At 50.5% G+C, this 21624-nt stretch overlaps 1 protein-coding gene across 9 annotated transcripts in view; it reads right to left on the reverse strand.

Annotated features, from left to right (window-relative positions):
* The window catches only part of PAX6 (paired box 6), a 28105-nt gene continuing 6481 nt past the window's right edge, over positions 1-21624 (reverse strand). Inside the window, exons 1-13 of one of the 9 annotated variants that reach the window (XM_065881570.1) lie at positions 21410-21519; positions 21020-21212; positions 17049-17125; positions 16627-16687; positions 12906-13036; positions 11758-11973; positions 10846-11011; positions 4812-4970; positions 4256-4338; positions 3806-3956; positions 3594-3709; positions 807-957; positions 1-110 (exon numbers count right to left, since the gene is read on the reverse strand). In XM_065881570.1, the coding sequence (XP_065737642.1) occupies positions 25-110; positions 807-957; positions 3594-3709; positions 3806-3956; positions 4256-4338; positions 4812-4970; positions 10846-11011; positions 11758-11973; positions 12906-13036; positions 16627-16636 (1269 nt within the window). In that variant the 5' untranslated portion in view covers positions 16637-16687; positions 17049-17125; positions 21020-21212; positions 21410-21519 and the 3' untranslated portion in view covers positions 1-24. Of the gene's footprint in view, positions 111-806; positions 958-3593; positions 3710-3805; positions 3957-4255; positions 4339-4811; positions 4971-10845; positions 11012-11757; positions 11974-12067; positions 12110-12827; positions 13037-16626; positions 16688-17048; positions 17126-21019; positions 21213-21311; positions 21520-21624 lie in introns of those variants that run through there. The other 8 variants (XM_065881574.1, XM_065881569.1, XM_065881573.1 and 5 more) reach the window with 8 other exon arrangements.

A 21624-nucleotide genomic window follows, 5' to 3' on the forward strand; every position in this document is an offset into this window, starting at 1 on the left:
TTTTTTGATTGTTTGTTTTTTTTTTTACTGTAATCTTGGCCAGTATTGAGACATATCAGGTTCACTTCCAGGAACTTGAACTGGAACTGACACACCAGGGGAAATGAGTCCTAGAATTGGGTGAAAGAAATAGCCATGTAGATATTCCCTTCAAGAGACAGGCATGGAGTACGAATTTATAGGTTAAAAAAAAATCTCTACTACTTTCTAACATTTAACCGAATCTAAAAAAGAAAAAACTTTTCAAGTCCTATAAACAAAAGTAGCACCTTCAGAAACCAGAAAGCATGTTTACACACATCTACTGAATCCCAAAGGCCCCCACGCTCCCCCCACCAAAAAAACAACTCCATTTGTTTGTATGTTTGGAACTTTAGCAACAAAACCATCCTGGAAAACCAGAGTGGTACTTCTTCAGTTGCAATGAAAGGCATAGAGGAACTAGGAGGGAAGTGAGAAGTCTTCCAATAAACTCAGGAGGCCTTCACTGTTAAACTTTGGCTAATATAATAATTTCTCCTTGGAAAAGCTACGTTTTCAGGCCTTGTCTTCATATACAGCTTCTGCAATCAAATTCAGGAAAAACAACTTCTTTTTTTGTCAGTATGGCATCAAGTTACTAACTAGCTTGACTGAATTCCCCTTTTAATCAGTCTTCCCCAAGGAAGCGAGCAACAGAGAGTTAAATACACCATCACACAAGGCCAGGCGGTTCTTTTTAGGTAAACTTTGAGTGAAGAGAGATCACCTGGCAAAAGAAGCTGCAAAGGCCACCTCTGTGCAGCCTGCGGAGAGCAGCGGCTCACCTGTGGAAGTGGTGCCCGAGGTGCCCATTGGCTGACTGTTCATGTGTGTCTGCATATGTGGGGGGGTGTAGGTGTCATAACTCCGCCCGTTCACGGAAGGGCTGGTGGGCAGCATGCAGGAGTACGCAGAGGTCTGGCTGGGAACTGGGGGCTGGGAGGAGAAAGGCAAACCTGTGGTTAGTGAGAGACACTTTGCATAGCCACACCCCCAGCTCCCTCCCCGCCCCCCCCCAGGAACTCTGCCAACAAGTCTGATCCTTAGATATCCGCAAGTAAAGCGCCTGAATTCCACGTGGTAACACTAAGATCGGGCTTCCAACCGGTCCTTCCGTTGTCCACTGCTGGAGCAAAGTTGCCTACACACCAAACTTTCTGAAGCACCAAAAATTCAGACCATTCATTGTCCAGCTAGACGGTTGGCACTATCCATAACATTAATAGGATTTTGGTCCATTTTCATCTTGGACCTCCGCTGGCACCTTTAGACAAACTATAACAGGAGGACTTCCATAAAGACACACCCCCTCTCTTGCAAATTCAATCCATTTGGGAATCCAGCGACACCTCCACACCTCAAACCCTGTATCTCCCTCCAGCTGTGAGGCAGAGGACAGTGGCAGGAACTCTCTGTAAAGTTTAGTTTAGGGACCTTGAAAGCCTTTCATGGTTGGACTTACAGATTTAAAGACTCTTGAAGAGGCAGATCAGTGATGATCTCAGGTTAAAGTAGTCAGAAGTGTCAGTAAATACCTAGCCCCATCCGGAGAATTAGCTGTGACTTTCTTACAGACACCATAACTGAGATTAGGTTTTATCCACAAAATTGTGCTGCTACCCTCGAAGTGTTTAGAATCATGGTACTGAAAAGATAAACCTTTATCTTGACTAAATAAATACACAAGGCTGAGACAAAACACCTCATGAGCTCTCATGGGGCTATGCTGGGGCGGCAGGCTTGAGATGAATTAATAGTAGCATACTGTCAGGAACAGGGGAGATGATAGTACTGCTCTGATCTGCAAACTATAGAAATGTTTAACATTCCAAGATCCACATCCTCAGAGAGGGTGATACATTAGAGAAGGTTCGGAGGAGGACACCCACCCTTTGTAAAATGGTTGAAGGTTTTGGTCAACAGGATAAACTGATGGACAGACAGGCCAGCCCTCACCCGCCTCCAAAATTCAAAGAGTAATTTTCTCTGAATGGTAGAATTGTTGATATTTTAATTTTATTTATGCTTTATGAATATATATATATGGTTTGAATTATAAGTTGTATAATTTTTAAAAGTCAGCATTTGAAATAAATTGACCCACACCAGTCTGAGTGGAAACAACTCTAACAGAATAGCAGCATCTATTCCATTGTTTCTAAATGTCTTCTCATATACACATTTTTTTATCTTCATAGAAACCTAGATGTTGCTACAATTTACAAAACTGAACAAGACTCTGTGGCCTTATTAGAGTCTGAGGATGACTGCTAACATCTAACATCGGGTTCAAAGAGGCAAGCAGGCCTTCAGGGCCTGCCAGAATTTCAGCTTGCATTTGCTTCTAATTCCCAAAATGACTTCCTCCAGGCAACTCTGACTTCTAGAAAATTCCAAGGCAGTCGTAGCAACCACAACTAATGGGCTGTTAATCCCTTAATTTACATTAATTGCTCTACGGCCAATAATATCAAGATGCAATAAAAATAGACGTGTGAATAATTCCTCTGAAGTTGCTTATCTAGCTGCTGCTGTATTAGTCTAAAGACTGGGAAACACTTATTTTGGTGTGATTTGGGTTAGAAATCCAGCAGATGTTCAGTGGGGAATAAACGATGTGTGCGACCTCAAATTTGTTTCCATCAGGGGCTCATGCTCACACTATCTGGCATCTTTAATTGCTGCACAAATAGGACAGGAGTCCTGGGGAAGTCACTGCAGAAGGCCCACCAGAAGACCAATGATTTTTCCCCATCAAGAATCCCTCTAGTTCCAAAGTTCTAGTACACCCCACCTGCCTTAGACAACTTCCATCATAAAGGGTTAACTGGTACAGGGCCCAGCACACGTAGGGGCTGATAAGTATTTGGGACGGAATTGAGGTTAGGAGCAGGTTGTTATACGAAGTGAACAGCACCAGCCTTTCCAGGCAGCTGGGAATGCCACCACCCCGTCACACCATTCACAGCAAAGACACACTAAATTTCTAGCAGATGCCTTCTATTCCTGTTTTTATTCTAAGATACAGAAAGAAAACTAGCTTTCCTCTATGTTAAGTGTATCGCACTATGCAAATATGAATCCCAATTCTGGTCCTTTTTTTTTGTCCTCACTAGTTTATCAGAAACATCCTAAATAACAACCACAGGGCACATAAAGACTATACACTTATTAATATGAACACATGAATATGAACACCCAAGTGTTATATATACTAACCTCTTACTATCTAATAATTTGCCAACATTATTTTCATTTTCTGGTACAAGTTTCTGGTCCCCAAAACATGCCCCATTCTCACCCAACATTATCAAACCAACATTCCCTATGAGCAAAAATTAACTTGACGGCACATCAGGTTTTTATTTTATTAAAGGCATGAATCAATTAATCAATCAGCTAAAAGACTCGATTGACTGTTTTCATCTCAGACTTGACTGATCAAGCCAATCACTATATTGAGAAAGGCTCCCAAGGGTACACGTAGGGCCAGTGAGGTCTGCAGGCCCCAACCCATTCCTCACTTCTTCTCCCAGGGACCCGCTAAGCAGGCAGCCGCCAGCCTCACTTACTTGCATAGGCAGGTTATTTGCCATGGTGAAGCTGGGCATGGGCGGCAAAGCACTGTATGTGTTTGTGAGGGCTGTGTCTGTTCGGCCCAACATGGAGCCAGACGTGAAGGAGGAAACTGCAGGGAGAGGACACAACAGACAGTCACTGTGAGAGTCAGAGCCAAGGGCAAACAGGTTGAAACGCATTTGTTAGTACTAATATTTCAAGTTACCAGGCGTGGTGGGTTGTGGGATTGGTTGGTAGACACTGGTGCTGAAACTACTGCTGATCGGAATATGACTAGGTGTGTTGCTGGCCTGTCTTCTCTGATTCCTCAGCTTTTCTTCTCTTCTCCATTTGGCTCTTCGATTAGAAAACCAGACCTGGAAATCAGATGGAACAGGTTAGCCCTGAGCCTGCTCCCAGCTCCACCCCATCCCAGACACGTCCACTGTCCCCCTCCCCCAGCCCCGAGAGGCGTCCACTGTCCCCCTCCCCCCAGCCCCGAGAGGCGTCCACTGTCCTCCTCCCCCCAGCCCCGAGAGCAGAGTGGCGCAAAGCATTTAGCAAACTGAATCTGTTACTGTTTATACAAACAAATGGTGTTCCTTAGACGCACCTGTGTCTCTAGAAAAGGCAAATGGTATGAATCACAAAACATGAACACACGGTCCCTGGGTACCTGTATTCTCGCTTCAGGTAGATCTATTTTGGCCGCTAGTCTTTCTCGGGCAAACACATCTGGATAATGGGTTCTCTCAAACTCTGAAAGAGTAAGTTGCATTTTTCTGTGTTGTGCCAGAACTATACAAAATGTGTCAACCAAACCCTGGATCAATCTGGTGTCCACCTCCCGACTTCTATCACCTCCAACCAATTCCCTTTAAAATGCTACTACTATTAGATTGATTGTACTTGGAAGAACTATCCCATCAGAACCAAGTTCTATTCTCTTTGAAATGACATTCATTCTTCTGTGGCCTGAATTAGCCAAATCATCATTGTTTCTTCATGAGAAGTCAGACTTTTCATCTGTGAATCACTGGTACATGAAAAGAAGAAAGAAAATACACACACACACTGAAAAGATGCCCAGGAAAAGAAAAAAAAAGGACAGAAAGAAAAAAGAAACCTTTTCAGGCCTCTGTGCAAGGGCCTTGGCTAAATTTAGCTCTTTGTACTGAAGATGTGGCATTTACTTTGATTTACTGCTTCTCTACTTTGAAAAACTCCATCACCTTTCTCCAGGGCCTCAATTTGCTCTTGGGTAAAGGATGTTCTATTTCTTTGCAGCTTCCGCTTCAGCTGAAGTCGCATTTGGGCCTCATCTGAATCTTCTCCATTGGAACTGATGGAGTTGGTATTCTCTCCCCCTCCTTCCTGTTGCTGGCAGCCATCTGGAACAAAAAGAATAGGACAGTAAGAGAAATTTGGAATAACCTGCAGTCTCCAAAAGGGGCGTCCTACAGCCATAAACTCCAAAAGCAGTCTCATCTGAAAGTCTCACCAAAACGTTCCCAAGGTAACTGTCAGCCTTCTTTTAATAAAAGACATTAGTGACATATGTTACCTGACCACCATTTTCTTTCTGTTTTTATCAAGATGAGATGGCACAATTTAGATACTTTGGGAATGGCATTTCTTTGAATGACAAAACAAGCGCTGAAGTTTCCAATTAAAATGATCTTTTATAACTAACCTTGACCCTCCAAATGCCTCGCCCAGTTCCCTTTCCTTAGAGAATTTATTTACCTATGGCTGTGTTGGGAAAATAGAAGAGTGATGTTCAAGATTTCAGCTGATCTATAATCAGTAATCCCTATCTAATCAATTAGATGTTGATAGGTTTGTAGAAAATGCTATTAAGAAACCAAACCAAGCTTGTAATCTTTAAAAAAATATTTATCTCGTTTTTATTTGAATTCTGCACAGTCAATTTCATTTTAAAGGTTGTGAATTTAGAAGTGCTTGCATTGTTCCTGCAGTTTTATTCAACTATTGTATGAGTGCGCTTTGCCTTGACACCTATTACGAGCACAGCTGTAATTATATCATCACCAAGAACAGGCTATAATTGCTGAAAATGGAATTTTATATTTAGATAAAAGGACTGTCCATTCTTTGTAATGTGTTGCACCAGAGAAAAGTAAGATTTCTTTTAAATTTTTAACATGTAATTTTAAAAAAGAAATAGTAGAGAGTTCACTAACTAGCTGAACATGCTTTGCTACAGCTGAATCCTTGGCATATCATTTAAGTGGTACATTTTTAATTAGGGCATTTCCACCACTTTTAATGGAATTTCTATCATTAAACAGGGGAAAGTTTTATTTTCCTTCGCTGCCTGGAGGGCAAGATGTGCACGTAGGCTAGCTGTCTCCTCGTGCGCCTTGCTGGAGAAGCCACGGCCTGGCAAGGGAAGGACTCAGCCTCGGCTGGGCCTCTAGGGCCGCTGCCTGCTGGCTGGGTCCTTGGTCTTGGGTCCTGAGGCCCCCAAGGGATACCACAGGGGCTGGGCCCCCCCATCCCAGAAACTTGGCCCGTGGGGGAGGGGCCTCTAGGGGCGCCTTGGTGGGAATAGACTTGGCCAGGAATATCATTTATAACCAGGAGACAATAGGCAGTGCCTTCAAAGAGTTCAGGGAATTGTGACAGGATCTAGTGGGATCTTTTCAGGAACTTTGAAATGTTTTAAAACCCCAACTTTCTCCCCCATTTAAACAGGCGGATTCATCAGTACTGGCCACCATATGGGCCCTTGGAGATCTATTGAGATGACCACCAACACTTGAATAGCGAGGGGCTGCTTTTCAGCGCCGCACAATGCCCCGCGAGTAAGGGAAACTATTAAACTCCTGGGGCAGGAGCGTTGGCAAACTTTCGTGGGCAGAATTTTGAGGCCACAATGAGTGCGGACAACAAAAGGATTCTCTTGAGGCGTGCAGCGGGCCACATTGTGTTACAAGAAGCCCAGTCAACAGACTTTTCAGTGAAGTGTGTTAACCCCTCTGCTCTGCTATCATTAATCACTGTCCCAAGAGCAGGCGCCTCCATGCTATTTAGGGCGCTTAGCTGGGGGTTGGAGGGTGGATGGGAGGCCAGGGCAGGGGGTCGGGGGGAGGCAGGGCCGGTGGATGAGGTCCGGGGCACGGGGGGGAAGTGAGCCGGGGAGGCAGGGAGGATGGAGACCACGGGGGAGGGAGACAGGAGAGGAGGGGGCGGAGGCCTGGTGGAGGGGTTTGGGGGAGTAGGAGAGAGGAGGGGCATGGAAAGGTGGAGGAAGAAAGAGGGCTCCACAGAGACAGAGGCCAGAAAGGTATAAGAAGGACAGAAAAGAGTGCTGAGAGGAAAAAGAGACAGGAGGGTCGAAGGAGACAGGGAGAGAAAGAGAAAAAGGGAGATAAGGGAGAGACTATTAGTAAATGGGCTGTGGCTCTGCTTTGGGTCGTCTTGCGCTACATCAGAAAGCTGGGGGGTCGGGGAGGGCTACTTAGCTGAGGGAGAGGCGCTCACTCACGTGTGCCGGCACCAGTGTCTGTGCTAATTTACTGCCCCGAGTTTCCGGGTGACTTTTCAAAGTGTTTTTCAGGGAATGAAATGAAGAGCCCCTTTTATTTTCGGATTCGGTCAATGAGGTAGACTTTTTTGGGCCAACTAGAGAGGCCCATCAGTTATTGCTTTGCGAAAGCACAAACAAAAACCGGCGATCATCAGAGGTTTAGGGAAGGGAGCGCTGAGAACACAATCCCATCTCGCGGGGGTGGTCACTCACGCCTTCTAGGAGGCCCCACCCCAGTCCTTTTTCTGGCACATTCGATCTCGCCAAACAAAGCTACCCGGGTCTGCCTCAGAAGACCCCCGCAGATAGCATTCTCTGCTCCCGTTTGCTTCACTGACGTTTTCCTAATTTTAAAACATGGACATTTGCGCACGCTCTCCCTCTCCCTTTCTTCCTCCCCCCCCCCCCCCCCGCACACACACTCTCTCTCCCTTTCTCTCTCTCTCTCTCTCAGCAACGGAGGCGCAGCGCTGACTTGAACTGACATTTAAGAGGAGGAAAGTCAACGAGGATGAGGAGAGCTCGATTTTAAACCTCTTTGAGGGGGAAAATAAAAACAGCCGTGGAATTAGAGGCGGTTCAGGAGAAACCCGTGGCTGCAGGATCCCTCCAAGACCCTGAAGAGCGAGCGTGCTCCATTGAAAGTTTGTTTGCTCCTTTAAAAATAGCAACTGCTCGCAGCCAGGCAGTGCCGGAGAGGTCACTCTTAGACTGGGTGCCCCCCTTTTTTTCTTTAGTGGATTTACCTTCCACTCTTAAAGCTTTTAGCAAAATAGAACTGGAAGTTGGATCTCGAATTCCCCAGATGATAAACCTAAGTGGCAGACAATTAAGATATCTTCTTTAAAAGGCGCCCCCTCTGAGCGCAAAGAAGGGGCCTTCAATGGGCGCCGTCCACCTTCCAGCCTAATCCGCGAGAAGGCGAGTGAAAGCGCCTCCCATTATCCCAGCCCCAGGACCATCTGACGCTCAGGATAGGATTTGTTTCCTGGAAGAAGGAGAGGAGAAAAAGAAAAAAAAAAAAAAGACGCTGGGAAATAAAATCATTCCTTAGTTTCTTAGTGTCTTAATCAGTGATGCGGAAAACAAGCAAGAAAAGATAGCAACCCGGTTGCGGCACCTTTTCAGCTCTGGAGCGCGGATCAAAACATTGTAGCATCTGTTGAAAAAGAGACTGACTAAATCCTATAGAGGGCCTGGGTATTACGGGGCTGGTGGCGGGGGCGGGGGGGGCGGGAGGAGATAAGAAAAAGTGTCTCTGTGATCCCTAAAACCACCAAAGCGCTGGAGAATCGGGGCTGGATAGAGTTGTCTCTTGTTGTTGTCAGCCCAAGTCGGCACAATTCTATTCACCGCCGCATGGCGTTGATCAGATGGAAACCAGATTTGTCTCCCTCTGAGACCTAACCTCGCCTTATGCTTTCGGAGTAATGGGCTCTTTAAAACCGCAAACCGGATTCCTGGGCCGGCAAAGGGGGCGAGGGAGGGAGGGGGGCCTTCTTAGCGCCAAGAGAACCGAGGATTCCCGGCACGTCAGCCGCGGCCGCCGGGCGCCCGGTGGTCCCCACGCCCGGGACTCTGCGCTCGCCTGGCGCGACCGTCCTCGCCACGCGGTGGGGACCAGGCACTGGCGTGGGTTTTCTGTGGAGTGAAGGGAGGAACTGGCAGTTGGGGAGCCAGAAGGCTCTAGCAACACGGCGCCTGAAAGTTCAAAGCTCCTGAACTAGCGCCACCTCCCGCCCCAACGGTCACCACCAGGTCCTTGCGGTTAGGCTCTCGCTTCCCGCCCTCACGCTCCCCGCGACGAAAAGCCGCCCCAATCGGGCGCCACCTCTGGTGGGAGCAGAGGGGCGAGCGAAGCTGCTGCTCTCGGCTTCGGTCCGGTCCGGGCTCCGGGGAGGAGGAAGGGGTGTCCTTGTTCCAGGCCCCGGGCAAACGTGAGCCCTCGCGCCCAGGGCTCAGCCCTCCCAGGCCCGGCCACTGTGTCCCATGCCCTTCCCGAGACCTCTCGCACCCGCCGGCCAGACTCGGCGGGATGGGGTCACCGGGACCGCAGATTGCGGGGGGGCCGGGGAAGGCAACGGGAGCGCGTCACTTCGGTGTGCCCGGTGTGCGCACGTGGGAAGCCTACGGTTTCAAGGGTCAGGTGAGGGTGTGGTGGTCACTCCCTCGTCCTCACCAGAAGCCGGAGGGGGCCGGGGCCTGCGGTCAGGGCGGAGGCAGCGCCTCCTTGGGTGCAGCCTCGCACCCCGGGAGGCCGCGGTTCGGCCCGATCCGGCGAGGGAGCGGGCGGGCGGGTCGCCCGAGGGAGCCGGGGCCCTGCGCGTCGGGAGGCCTCGGCCGGCCGAGCGGCCGCGCTGGGAAACACCGAGCCAGCGCTTTGCTCCCTATCTTCCCAGTGTCCGTCCTATATTGTTTTCTGCTCTTAAAACTGACATGTCTAATTGGCAATCGGTGCCGAATCGTGTCCAGAGGTCTCTTGTGGAACATTTCTACAGCTGTCTCCTTCAACTAGACGCTTATTCATGTCGCCTTAATGAGAAACAAAACGTTCTCTAATGAGCAATTACAGAGCGACAGGATTGTTCCCATAACAAATTCTTGCGAGTGACAGAAGCATCCTTTGTACCAGATATTTCGCATACTGTTACCGATTTTCCCTTCTCTAGCCCGGCTCGGTGGAGGCGCGGGGCACCTAGAGCGGGTCCGAGAGCGCACGGATGCGAGGGCAGCCCAGTCAGCTTCCCCTCGCCGCCTCCCAGGCCGGGAGCCCCCAGGCTTCGTCGTGCTCCGGGGAGTGAGACGCCACGTCCCATTATCCCGCATATTATCTCCTTGTCACGAGGACAACAAATACCGATTAATCTTCGGAGTAAACTGTTTCCTATTCCTGACCAAGCTACCTCCGGTGTGTGTAGGGGAGGGGGAGAGCCAACAGACCAGACCCCACCCCCATCTGCTCCTCTTCTTCCATCCCTTCTCACAGATCCAAGGACGGTCCAGATCCTATCTTTCCTCCCAGCCCCAGAGTCGCTCCCGGCACACCAAAGTCCGGTTCACAGTATCCTCACCCCACCCTTCTACGCAGTCGCCACCCACAAAGAGTGAGAACTGGGGGCCCAAAGGGTGGAAGGGGTCAGAGCAGAGAGGGTAGGGTTGTTTAGTGGGGAAAGCCACCACTTCCAATGCCCCATCCTCAACTTGGCCCTGCATCTCAGTGCTCACCCTCTCATACACACCCTACTCCTAGTCACATAATTTGTCAATTACGGCAAGAAGCAAAACGATACAATTATGTTTATCTTGCAGTCTGTCAGTGTGTTAACTTGTCACACTTCTACAGCAAGGGGGCTCTCCGTGCATTTTAATGGCACATTTGAATAGGGCACCACGCAGCTAGCTCATACACACACGCACATACTCCTGCCCATAACACACACTCGAGCGAACATGCACACACACACACACACACACACACACACCAGCCACATTCATACTACCTAACATACACAACCCTCGAACTCCCAGGCCAACCAGATAGTTCAACAAACACCACCTAGATATAGCGCAAGTCGATATGTCCCAAGCCTTTGAAGAGTTTCTCCACTACATTCTCTAGGCACAAAAGCCCGGAGAGGGGAAAAAGTTGGAGAAGAGGATGGGCAAGGGGCTGCATATATGGAGAATTTGAGGATGGGTGTCTGGGTTTTTACCTTGAGTAGGTTGCCCTGGCACCGATGTCCCCGGATACCAACCCGGGCGGGTGCCCCAGCTTCCGGTCTGCCCGTTCAACATCCTTAGTTTATCATACATGCCGTCTGCACCCATCTGTTGCTTTTCGCTAGCCAGGTTGCGAAGAACTCTGTTTATTGATGACACCTGCAAATCAAATCAAGATCAAACCAAATGGTAGAGTCTCCTGAAGACACAGTTGCCCTAAGTCCCCATCTCAGCACTCCCACCGCTTAAAGAACGACCCTTAATACATTAAAAAAAAAAAATTCCCAGCCATCCTAGGACAGTGGGTGGATTTGCAGAGACATTGTGGAAAGAATGCCAGCCATCACTTTGGGCATGGAAACTCAGTTGTGTAGAGAGTTGGAAGACTAGGGAGGGGTCCTTCACTGTTGCGCAGTGTCTCTGGTGACCTCACTCACATGGCTGCTTTTTTGTTGTTAAAGACTTCCCCCCCAAAATATTGAGACTTGGCCTAGAGCTTTCTTTCACTTTTATTTGTTTTATATTAGGGCAGAAATGGACGTTTGATGCCTGAAAGAAGGTTCAAACAGGTAGATTTGGCGGAAGCTCAAATCTGGTTTCCATTTGCATTTTCCTTCTAGATTCCAGTGCCTTTCTCCAGGTGCCTCCGCTCTCTACTTTGCCACATGCAAGTGAGGTGCATAACCCCCCACACTTGACTTCCATTTTCCAGAAGGTCAAAAAAAAGGTCAGGGTGCTCCTCTCAAGACCCCCAGGTACAGAGGAGACAAATTGTGGAGCACGGAGGAGAGAAAGAGAGAAAGACACTGGCAGGGAGAGGAGCAGGGGGAGGTCAAGAAAGTGATGGTAAAGAGGGAAGAGTGTGAGCTTAGGGCAGGGAGAGGGAATGTTCTCAGTTAACTTACACTTGGTATGTTATCGTTGGTACAGACCCCCTCGGACAGTAATCTGTCTCGGATTTCCCAAGCAAAGATGGACGGGCACTCCCGCTTATACTGGGCTATTTTGCTTACAACTTCTGGAGTCGCTACTCTCGGTTTACTACCACCGATTGCCCTGGGTCTGATGGAGCCAGTCTCGTAATACCTGCCCAGAATTTTACTCACACATCCGTTGGACACCTGCATAGGGGAAGTGGACAGAAAACCACATTATTAATAATTTCAAGACAAAAATAAAATTGTTTAAGTATGCATTAAACAATGACAAGCTTACGTTTTGATTGTCCAGCACTTGGACTTTTGCATCTGCATGGGTCTATAACACAAAAATATACCTTCAATGGTATGAGAACTTACTGTAGAGAGCTTTTTTCTTAAAATTACATTTGTAGCCCTAAAAACTACAAATAGGATGATACTTTCAAACCGTTTGAACTAAAAAAAAAAAACTAATTTCAAAGTTTTAAAAACTGTTTTTGTAAATAAATGCTGCTTGAAGATGCATCAAAACGAAGTCAGATTGTTCTGTGCTGACCTTGCTTAAAGTGGTGTTAAGCTGTAATGAGTGAAGGGGAAATATAGACTGAATTTTTAGTTATCTTTCCTTTAAAAATATGCCCAATTGAGTAAATGTGAGTTAGGGAGGGAGGTAAATAGCATTCGTCTTTTAAAATCAATATATATTTTTTTCATAAATACGAAGAAATCACACAAGTATCTCAAACCCTGAGGTAAGCATGGGATGAGGGAAAGGGGAATGAGATTATGTGAATTTACATAACTCATTTTATTATAGTTCATAAACTGTTACCACAATGAATGTTTTTGCCAAATGAAAAAAGAAAGGTTTTGTTTTTTTTTCGGATTCACACCCAATTATTTTCTTAAGCAGATGAATTGTCTTATGTGACTGACCCAGGTTGGAAGAGATCGGGAAGGATGGTGGAAGGAAAGGGGAAAGCGGAAGGCAGGGGAGTGGGGTGGGGAGTGGAGTGGGGGTGAGGGTAGGTGGGTCCATAATTAGCAGCCTTTACAGTAAGAAATGGAGAGAGGGCGTTGAGAGTGGAGGGCCGCGGGGGGCGCGGCGAGTGGGGCGGCGCCGGGAGGATCACCTGCAGAATTCGGGAAATGTCGCACGGCCGGGCCCCGCTGTGAGCTAGCTCTACGATCTTCTGCCGGGTGGAGTCCGGCAGTGGCCGCCCGTTGACAAAGACACCACCGAGCTGATTCACTCCGCTGTGACCTGAGGAAAGGGAGAGGAGAGCAGAGCAGAGCGGAGAGGAGAGGAGAGGAAGAAGAATAAAGAGAAAGAGGAGGGAGGAGGTGGAGGAAGAAGAGAAGGAGGAAGAGAAGAAGAGGGAGAAAGAGAAGAAAAGGAAGAAGAAAGAAAAGACAACCACAATGCATCCTCAGCTCCCTGCCAAGCCTGGCCAACCTCAGCGATCAGGTCCCTGCTATCGATCAGAAATGACAACAGGACCTCGCAGCCATTCCTGGCATCGGGCGGCCCAGCCCAAACACAGCCGAGCTCCTGCCCACCAGACTGCAGAAGCACCATGCAGACACACACCGACCAGCAAGAGCACACACACCTCACTACCGCCTTCACTCCAGCAGAGCCCCCAGCCCACTGCTGCCCTCCATAAACACCCCAGCCAGTCTCTGAACCCGCAAGGTGCAAATCATCAGCTCAAAAAATATCCCCCCAAAGATCCCCTCTGAGTGTCAAGAAAAACCACGAGTCCTACAGAACCCACACTGAATCTCCAAGGTCTCTGCATTGTTAGAACTGTGATAGCAAGTCCTATAGCTCTTCAATGCTCCCTCAGACACTAGAGTCCAGAAACGTTTGTTGTCACACTCCAAACTCTGGTGAAGGCAACACACAAGCACTGGGATTTAAAAAAAAAAAAAAAAAAAAAAAAAAAAAGGAGAAGAAAAGGGGAGGGAGTAGAGAAGAACCAGAAGAGCAAATCCGTGGCTAGGGAATCACAACCTGGGTTCAGCACCTCCACTGAAGGCTTCCTCAAGCCTCAGAGCCCCAGATCGGTTCCAACCACAAAGTAGGCTGGCTGCTGCAGTGGGGCGGAGATCTGGGAGTCTGTTCGCACTGGCCACAGCTCCGCTGCTAAACTCGGCCCTCCCCACAGCCAAGGACAGATATTAGCAAAAATCAAAAAGTGAAAAGAAAAGGAAAAGACCACACCGCAGTGTCCCCCATCCCTCCTTTATCTGGTTATCTCACAACCTCACCCCATTGTCTAATCATAGGGAATAGGGAGTTAGCACCTCTGTAGCCCCTCCTCAGAAACCACAGACACACAAATAAAGCCAATTGCCAATTCCCACTTCCTTAAAAATCTCCAACCTGCAGCCCCGACTCTAGAGAGCAGCCCTTCCAGGAGAAGATGTGGCTCCCCGCTCAGCTCTCCTCTCCTCTCTTCTCCTTGGAGCCTCTGATAAATTGACTCCAGAAAGCTGAGCTTCTTAGCAATAAATAAGCTCCAAATATAGAAGAGGGGGGAAAATATGATGAGCCTCTCTGACATTTGTCTTTAAAATAAAACTAGCTGCACGTCAAGTTTGAGCTTAATTTCTGGAAATAGGCGGAAGTCGCTCCGGATCATGCATGGAAGGCTAATTGAAAAGATCAGTCGGGGCGCTTGTGGCAGCCTTGTCACTTTGTGACAGTGCTCCGCTCCGGGAAATTGCATCGTCACGACAAACGGGACCGTGATAAAACGACCCTTTCCGTCCCTATTTGTAGATCACTCAGACGAGGTTGAACTGCACTCGTTTCCCCTTCGAGGGGAGCCGCGTTTTCAGGGTAGCCGAAGGCTTGGGGCGGGGGGGGGCCCTCACTGAGGGGGGTGCTGGAGCCTCAACTCGATGAGAAGTGACAGGCTTTTGGGGTATCTAGGCTCCGGCCGGGCCCAGCGTGAGCAGGGCCATCGCAGGGACACCGCTTCTCCAACAGAGCAAGCCCTAGATCGCGCTTACCGTTTTCTCCTAAACTCCCTTTATTGCCTTCCTTTGCCTCGAAAGAGCTTCTACTCCTCCAGATACGGAGCCTCCCCTTTGGGCAAAGGGAGCCTTCCAGGAAAAAGAAAGGCTGTCCCAGAGAAAGATCGAGAAAGACTTTCTAAACTTCACGCGCTGCCTGAGCAGGTCCCAACCTAGGAATGCCAAGTCGTGTGAGGCCGCCTAACCATAGACCTCCCTCCTTCTCGCCGCATCGCAAAAAACAACCTGCCCGCCACCTCCACAGCGACCGCCGGCGGGTGCTCGCCCAGGGCCAGGTCGCCTCTGCCAGCATCGAAATGGCAGCGAGGAAGCGCAGCTATAAGTTCCCCTTCAGAGGTTAAGCCTCAATCATTGTGTCCCTTCCCTAGGGACGGCTGGCTCTCTCGCCCAGTGGCGATGATTATGCGCCTAGAATTCGACCGCGAAGCATCTAATAGGAAAACATATGGTGTCAATTTGGATGCTCTGCGCCTCGCGCACACCCGGGAGCGAGCGGCACAAAGCCCTGCAGGCCGGCCCGCGACCCCGCGCGCCCCTCGGGGCCCGCCAGCCAGGCCGCAGCGGCAAACCCACAGCACCGGGCGCCGGGGGCCGGCCCTCCCGAGAGCCTGCGGCTGGGGACCCTGTGCTGTAGGGGGAGAACCCAGCAGCCAGGAAGGGTGGACAGAAGCCTAAGCCTCGCCAAGGAGGGTTCCTACCAGGCCAAGTCCCAGGGCCTGGCAGGTTTCTGCACAACTAATCCGCCTTAAACCTCGCCACCTTTGCGCCCACTCCTGCGCTTTACGCCCACCAGCCGCGGAAGCACCAGGGGACGACTAGCGGTTCCAGGACAGATGGATCAGGCGCTGGGGACCCTCCTCAGTCTGCAGTTCGGCAAGGGAAGGTTTCTAGAAGGCTTAGGCCTTCGGGCACTCCATACAGCTGGGCCCTTAAACCGCGTCCAGACTCCGCACCTCAACCCTGGCCTAGTTTCGCTGGGCCTCCACGCTCCCAGGCCCGGTCTCCAGATTCGTCCTGCCACACACCAGCACTCACGGACCGAGCAGGAAAGTGGGCTGGGGGCCCAAAGGGCCTAGGCAGAGTGAGAATGGGAAGTGCAAGAGCCTGGGAATCAAAGGCACAGCGGGCCGGAATGACCAGGACACACACAGCAGCTATCGGGGCAGGGCTTCTCCACCTCCTGGGCTCCATCCTCACTCTCTTCCCAGACATATCAAACCTGCTCTCGCCGGCTCCCTGTAACAGTCCCATGGGGCCAGTGTACCACCTCCACCCCACCGCAGGCCTGGGTGCCCCGCTCCGCTGGCCTTCCAGGGCCCTAGCCAGGGTGGGGAGGGGAGGAGCTGCCCTTAGAGTGACTGGGGGAGGGGAGCCCCCACCCCGCCCGGACGGCGGAGACATTCAGTCTTCGCTAAACCCAAGGGGCCTCCTTCTCTCGCTGCGACTGGAAGCCTCCGCCCCGCCCTGCTCAGCCCAGCCCCCCTCTCTGGGGTCAGAGCCCGGGCAGGGGCGGGGAGGGGGTGTGAGTTACAGGATTTGGGGGGATGGGGTTTCTCTACCGCAGCTTCGCAAACTCTTGCGGGCTGTTCTGAGGGGCCCAGACCCTGTTCTTCCAGGAGGGAGAACAGAGCAAACGGCCTCCCCTCTCGGGTTGCCGGGCTAGGAGAGGGGCGCAGCTGCCTCGGGTCCCTCGGCCTCGCGCCCGCGGTCTGGCCAGCATGGACTCCGTGAGGCTCCATGCCCTCCCCCGACCCGCGCGCGGGTCTGCACCTCCCCAGCCCCAAGTCCAAGAAGACCAGAGGCACTTACTGTTCTGCATGCTGGCGCAGGCTGGGGGCCGCGGTATCCCACGGGGCTCGAATATGGGGCTCTGTTAGCAAGAATATAGGCATTAATCATGGGCCAGCACCAGGTAGCCCTACCTCCCTACAGAGGATGTCCTGGAGCCAGGACAGGAGAAAGCCCCCTCTTTAAGGAAATGATCCACTCAGTCGGTTGCATCGAGGGAAGAGTCATCCAGCTCTGCCCTCCAGTGCATGCAAAATCTACCCTTTGGGCTACAAATACTCCAATATTCCCAATCTGTTCCCCCCAAATCTCTTAGTAGTTAACCCTTTAATCAGGAGAATCGATGACCTGATTTTGAATTTGTTCTTCCATCTGAACAACAATGAGCAAGCATTCTGACTCTTTCAGGTTCTGGAACCCAAAGCAGCCAACGTAGAACTTGCCTGAAATCTGGGATGTCTGTCCACTCTCACAATAAAAGGTCTCACACATCTGCACACCCCTAGTTAAAGTCTTCACCCTAAGACAAACCAGAGGGAGAGAAAGGTATGTCAAACTGTGGCTCAAAAGCATAGGCCCATGGGCTCTCTGATCCACACTCGCAGAAAGAAAAAAAAAAAAACGCATCTAGGTCTCAAACTGCCATAAAACCCTAAATCCCAGACTTACACCCATATTTCCAGCAGCCTATCCTGCAGAAGTCCCCACGGTTTGCTAGTGGCTGCCCTGGCCTGGCTTGGGAGATATGGAGAAAGGATCTGACAAGTTGGGGCCCCATTTTGCAAAAATATCAAAGACCAGGGAAAGGAAGAGGGGAGAACAAGAGAAACAGCTGGGTTAGGAGTAGAGGCCAAGAGCTGGGGGGTAGGGTGGGGGGGGAGGGGGAGAAGACTTATACCTGAAGTTTAGATGTGAGGCAAAGGGGACCTTGGAACTTCAGGGTGCCTGAGGGTGCAGGCTGGGGCCTACTGGGAGGGCTTCGGAGCCATTACTCCTTCCTTCAAGAATTTCACCACCCCAGTTGCCCCAAGGCCCCCAGAACCCAACTCTTTGGTTACCCCTTTATCCTTCACTCTCTCCCTCAAAGCTTCCCAGTCAGACCCCCTCTCTACTCACTTCTCAGCCTTTCTGGGACTTTGAAAGTGGCAAGCCTAACTTTTTCCCCCAAACCTCACTTATTGTGATTAACTTATCTTTTGGTGTTTAGATCTTCCCCCCTTTTACTGTACTGTGGCACACGCTGTCTACCTCGCCTCACTGCTTTAAAAAGTATGAACAGGAGGGGGTGAGCGCGGTCGACAAAGCCTACAGAGAGTGAACAATGGCTTCTATTCTCCAGCCCTCCCCAAACCCAAAGAGCAAAACCGAGTCTCCCTAACCAGCAACACAGCTTCCAACCAAAGGTACCAACAACCCACCAACTCACAAAGGGAGCAGAGGGACACTTCTTGCTTTGTAATTCCTGACCCAGTGCTGTCCCCCAAGGTTACGACCTCCTCCATCACCTCCCTCCCTGCCTTCCCTTAAGAAGAAGGTTCTGGGGGTGGGGTTGGAATAGAAAAGTAATTTCTTGTTATAAATATCTGGAGGTAATTGTGTTACTGGTGTGAGTTGTTAGGGGCTGTAAAAAGATACAACGGCACCGTGGGGAGCTCAATTGGGAAGAGAGAGTTACAATAAAGAACCCATTCAAAAGGTTTGCCAAAAAAAAAAAGTAAAATCATTAAATAGTCACAGCATCATTTTCCCTGTTTAAAGACAAAACTAAAAGTTTTATTCTTGTTTTGCCTATTATGATTATTAATTTTGCCTGCCTGCAAGCAAAGAATCCCAAGAAACACATTTTTTTCTCTTAAAGGCCATTCATGGTCTAATTTATTAACTACCTGGGAGGCAGCTTAAATCCATAAAAATAAACTTAAAACTTAGACTTTCCCCCACCTTCCCAAAGCAGCTTGGTAAATATTGGAGAAGGCAGAGGGCTAACTAGTTAGCCCTAGCTGGGTTGGCTCCCAAAGCCTTCCTCCTGTTTCTCAGTCCCCAAGACCAAGTCAAGCCAAGGACAGGCAGAAAACCCAACTTTGCACAGAATGCCCAACCCCCCTCCCCAAAGTGGGATTCTGAAACTGCACATAGTAGCTGGTGGGGAGAGGTGCACTGGAATTCCCCCAGAAGGGTAAAACTTCCTAAAGCCATACTGTAACCCACACTGTACTCAACCACAACCGAATGCCCCCAGCCCAGCCGGTACATTCTCGGAGCCATTTTTTAAAAATCACTAGCTGATTCCAGAGAGGCCTAGCCGATTAATTTTCCAAGCAGCTGGGAAGGTGGAAGCATTTCAAATCCCGGTTCTGCTCCTTTCCCACACCCCTCTCAACTAAGAAGCTATCTCATTACTTAAGTAATCGTTAACACTTAGTGCAAAAGCAACCGGGGAAGCAGGGCGTTCGACACCCGGAAGCAGTGCCTGCGGAGAGACTAGACTCCCTCCACCTCAGCCGCAGCCAAAGCCCCCCCAGCTCAGCCCAGGGCTTCCTATGGCCCCAGCTGGGTCAGAGACCCACTCGGAAAGGAAGGAGTCTCCAAACACCTCAGAGTCGCCCTGCCTTGGTCCACTAGGCCACTGAGCCACTGCCTCCCTACCCCTGACCCAACCTCAGCTTTTAATGCTGTTGTTGTTTTAATTACTTAATGCTCAAAATTCATCTCCAAACTTCTTAGCTAGGGTGAAGGGGAGAGGAGAGCTCACTTTCGCCCACCGCCCCCCTGACCCCCAGCCAAAGAGTAATTACCAATTAAGATGACAAAGTTTTACTCTCTAGGGCCAAATAACGACTAATCAAATTGCCTTCAGACATTTGCAAAGGTCACCGGCTATAAAAAATGTAATGTCAGCAGCAACAACTATTATTTCTCCTCCGTAAACTCGCCAGGCTTTCAAGCTCTTTGCTTTTCATCTCATTTTCTGCTCCCACTCCCCTCTTCAAACCTTCCCAAGTTCGAGTTAAACGTCCAATATGGCTTAGGGAGCTTCGGATCATATGTGAAAAAAGAAACCACCGTTCACTTTGTTTTTAAACTTTCTAGAAATCACTCATGACTGGAGGGCCGGGTTTTAGCACTCAAAAAAGAAAGCATTTCCACTTGAAATTCAACTCCATTTCCCCCCAATTACACTTGCTAAAATTCAGGGCTATTATGGTGCAGGGAGACTGAGAAAATCTGCACAAGGAAAGAGGCAACAACTTTATGAACTTTGAAAAGACACTTTTCCTCCTGAGGTCTTAGAATCGAAAAGCTCTCAAATTACTCAGACTAATTAGCTGGGAGAGGACGTGATCAGACGAAGGGGAAAGCCAATGCTTTCATATTGATTTTTCTTAAAGGCCTCGCAAAGGAAAAATTTCAGGAGCTTTGAATTTAAAAAAAAAAATCCACCTTTCCACCTCGAAACTTGTTGAAATGGCAACACCCGGTGCAGCTTTGTCAGAGGAAGACAAGGAAAAATACCCACCGAGCGCTGGGGGCCGGAGGACAGGGAGGACCCCAGCTTTCGCAGGGCGAGGGCGAAGGTTGGGGGAAGCCTGGGGAGCAGAGAGTTTTCAAGTTCCGAGCTCTGCGCTCAAGTTGGGGGCCAGAGCCTGGGGTCCTGATGGAAGCTGACACTCCTCCCGCTCGGCTCGGAGCTCCCTCGGAGCGCGCGTTCGACCGCCTCGGCCTGGCAGCTTCCTTCCCGGCTCCCGCTCTCTCGCTCTTTCTCTCCGCATCCGGCGTGGGGTTGCCGTGCCGACTGACTGCTCGGGCTGGCGGCGGGCGCGGTGGCCCTGGGCGCTCGAGCGCCCGCGGATTCCTCGGTGCCCGGGAGAGCGCCGCACAAAGCCGGAAGGCGGGCGGCGGCGCGGCGAGCCGGCTCCTTCGGCGCTCCCTCGGCGCGCGGCCCTCGGCGCGATCGCTGGGCCCGCGGCTGGACAAAGCGGCCGGCGGCGGCCAGTCTCTGCAGTCGTTCCCAGGCCTGCGGCACCGCAAAGCCTTTTCGTCCTCTGCCGCCGGCCGGGAGCATTTGGCGACGTTGTGGCCGGGAGCCGCGGCGGCTGCGTCGCCCGGAGCCTCGGTTCTTCCTGCGAGCTCAACCCGCGCTGGCGCTGGCGTTGGCGCTGGCGCTGGGGTTGAGCCGGCCGGCCGCCGCGAGCCCTGCGCCGCTCCCGCTCGCCGGCCGTCGCCCTCCGACGCGGGCTTTCGCTGGAAGTAGAAAGTTTGGGCTCCTGCGTGGAAACTTCTCCAGTCCAACTCTCCCGGCGTAGCAGTGGGGGAGGGGACCGGCGAGAGGGAGGAAGGAAGGGGGGGGGAGGAAGGGGGAGACCTGCCTGAATATTGCAATAAAAATGAAGCCAGAAGAAAGAAGCGGACTCACCTTTCTGAGGCATCCTCTCTCGTCAAAGCTCCTGTCAAGAGTTTTGTTTGGTTGGGTTTTGTTTGTTTGTTTGTTTTCTCTTGTTGCTTAAAGACCACAACGGTTTGAAATGACGGTATTTTAAAGGAGTTGCTGGCGAGAGTTTACTCCAAGGACGCTGCTGGTTTGGTATGTGAGAGCAATTCTCAGATCCCTGGGAAGGAGACAGAGATTGACAATAAAATGGGCTGTCAGCGGCTGGAGAGTGAGAGATAAAGAGTGTGGGTGAGGGAAGTGGCTGCAGCCAGCACACCTATGCTGATTGGTGATGGCTCAAGTGTGTTAATGTGTGTGTGCCGGCGCCCGGCCTCGCATCCACCGCTCCTCACTGGCCCATTAGCGAAGCCTGACCTCTGTCATCATCCTCCAGCAAAACACTTCCTCCTGCGCCTGAACCAGAGCGGGAAATGAGGCCGAGCCACGGTTCGCTTTTCAAACCCACTAATCACTCCGCAACATGCAAATGTACGGATCGCTCCCACACAAAATATTGCTTTATGCAAAGCAGCGCCGGGGCCTCGCGCCAGCCGATTGGATGCTCCCTCTCCCCGCCTGGTGCAATTGGT

Source organism: Phocoena phocoena, chromosome 8, assembly GCF_963924675.1.
Source record: "Phocoena phocoena chromosome 8, mPhoPho1.1, whole genome shotgun sequence".
Lineage (NCBI taxonomy): Eukaryota > Metazoa > Chordata > Mammalia > Artiodactyla > Phocoenidae > Phocoena > Phocoena phocoena.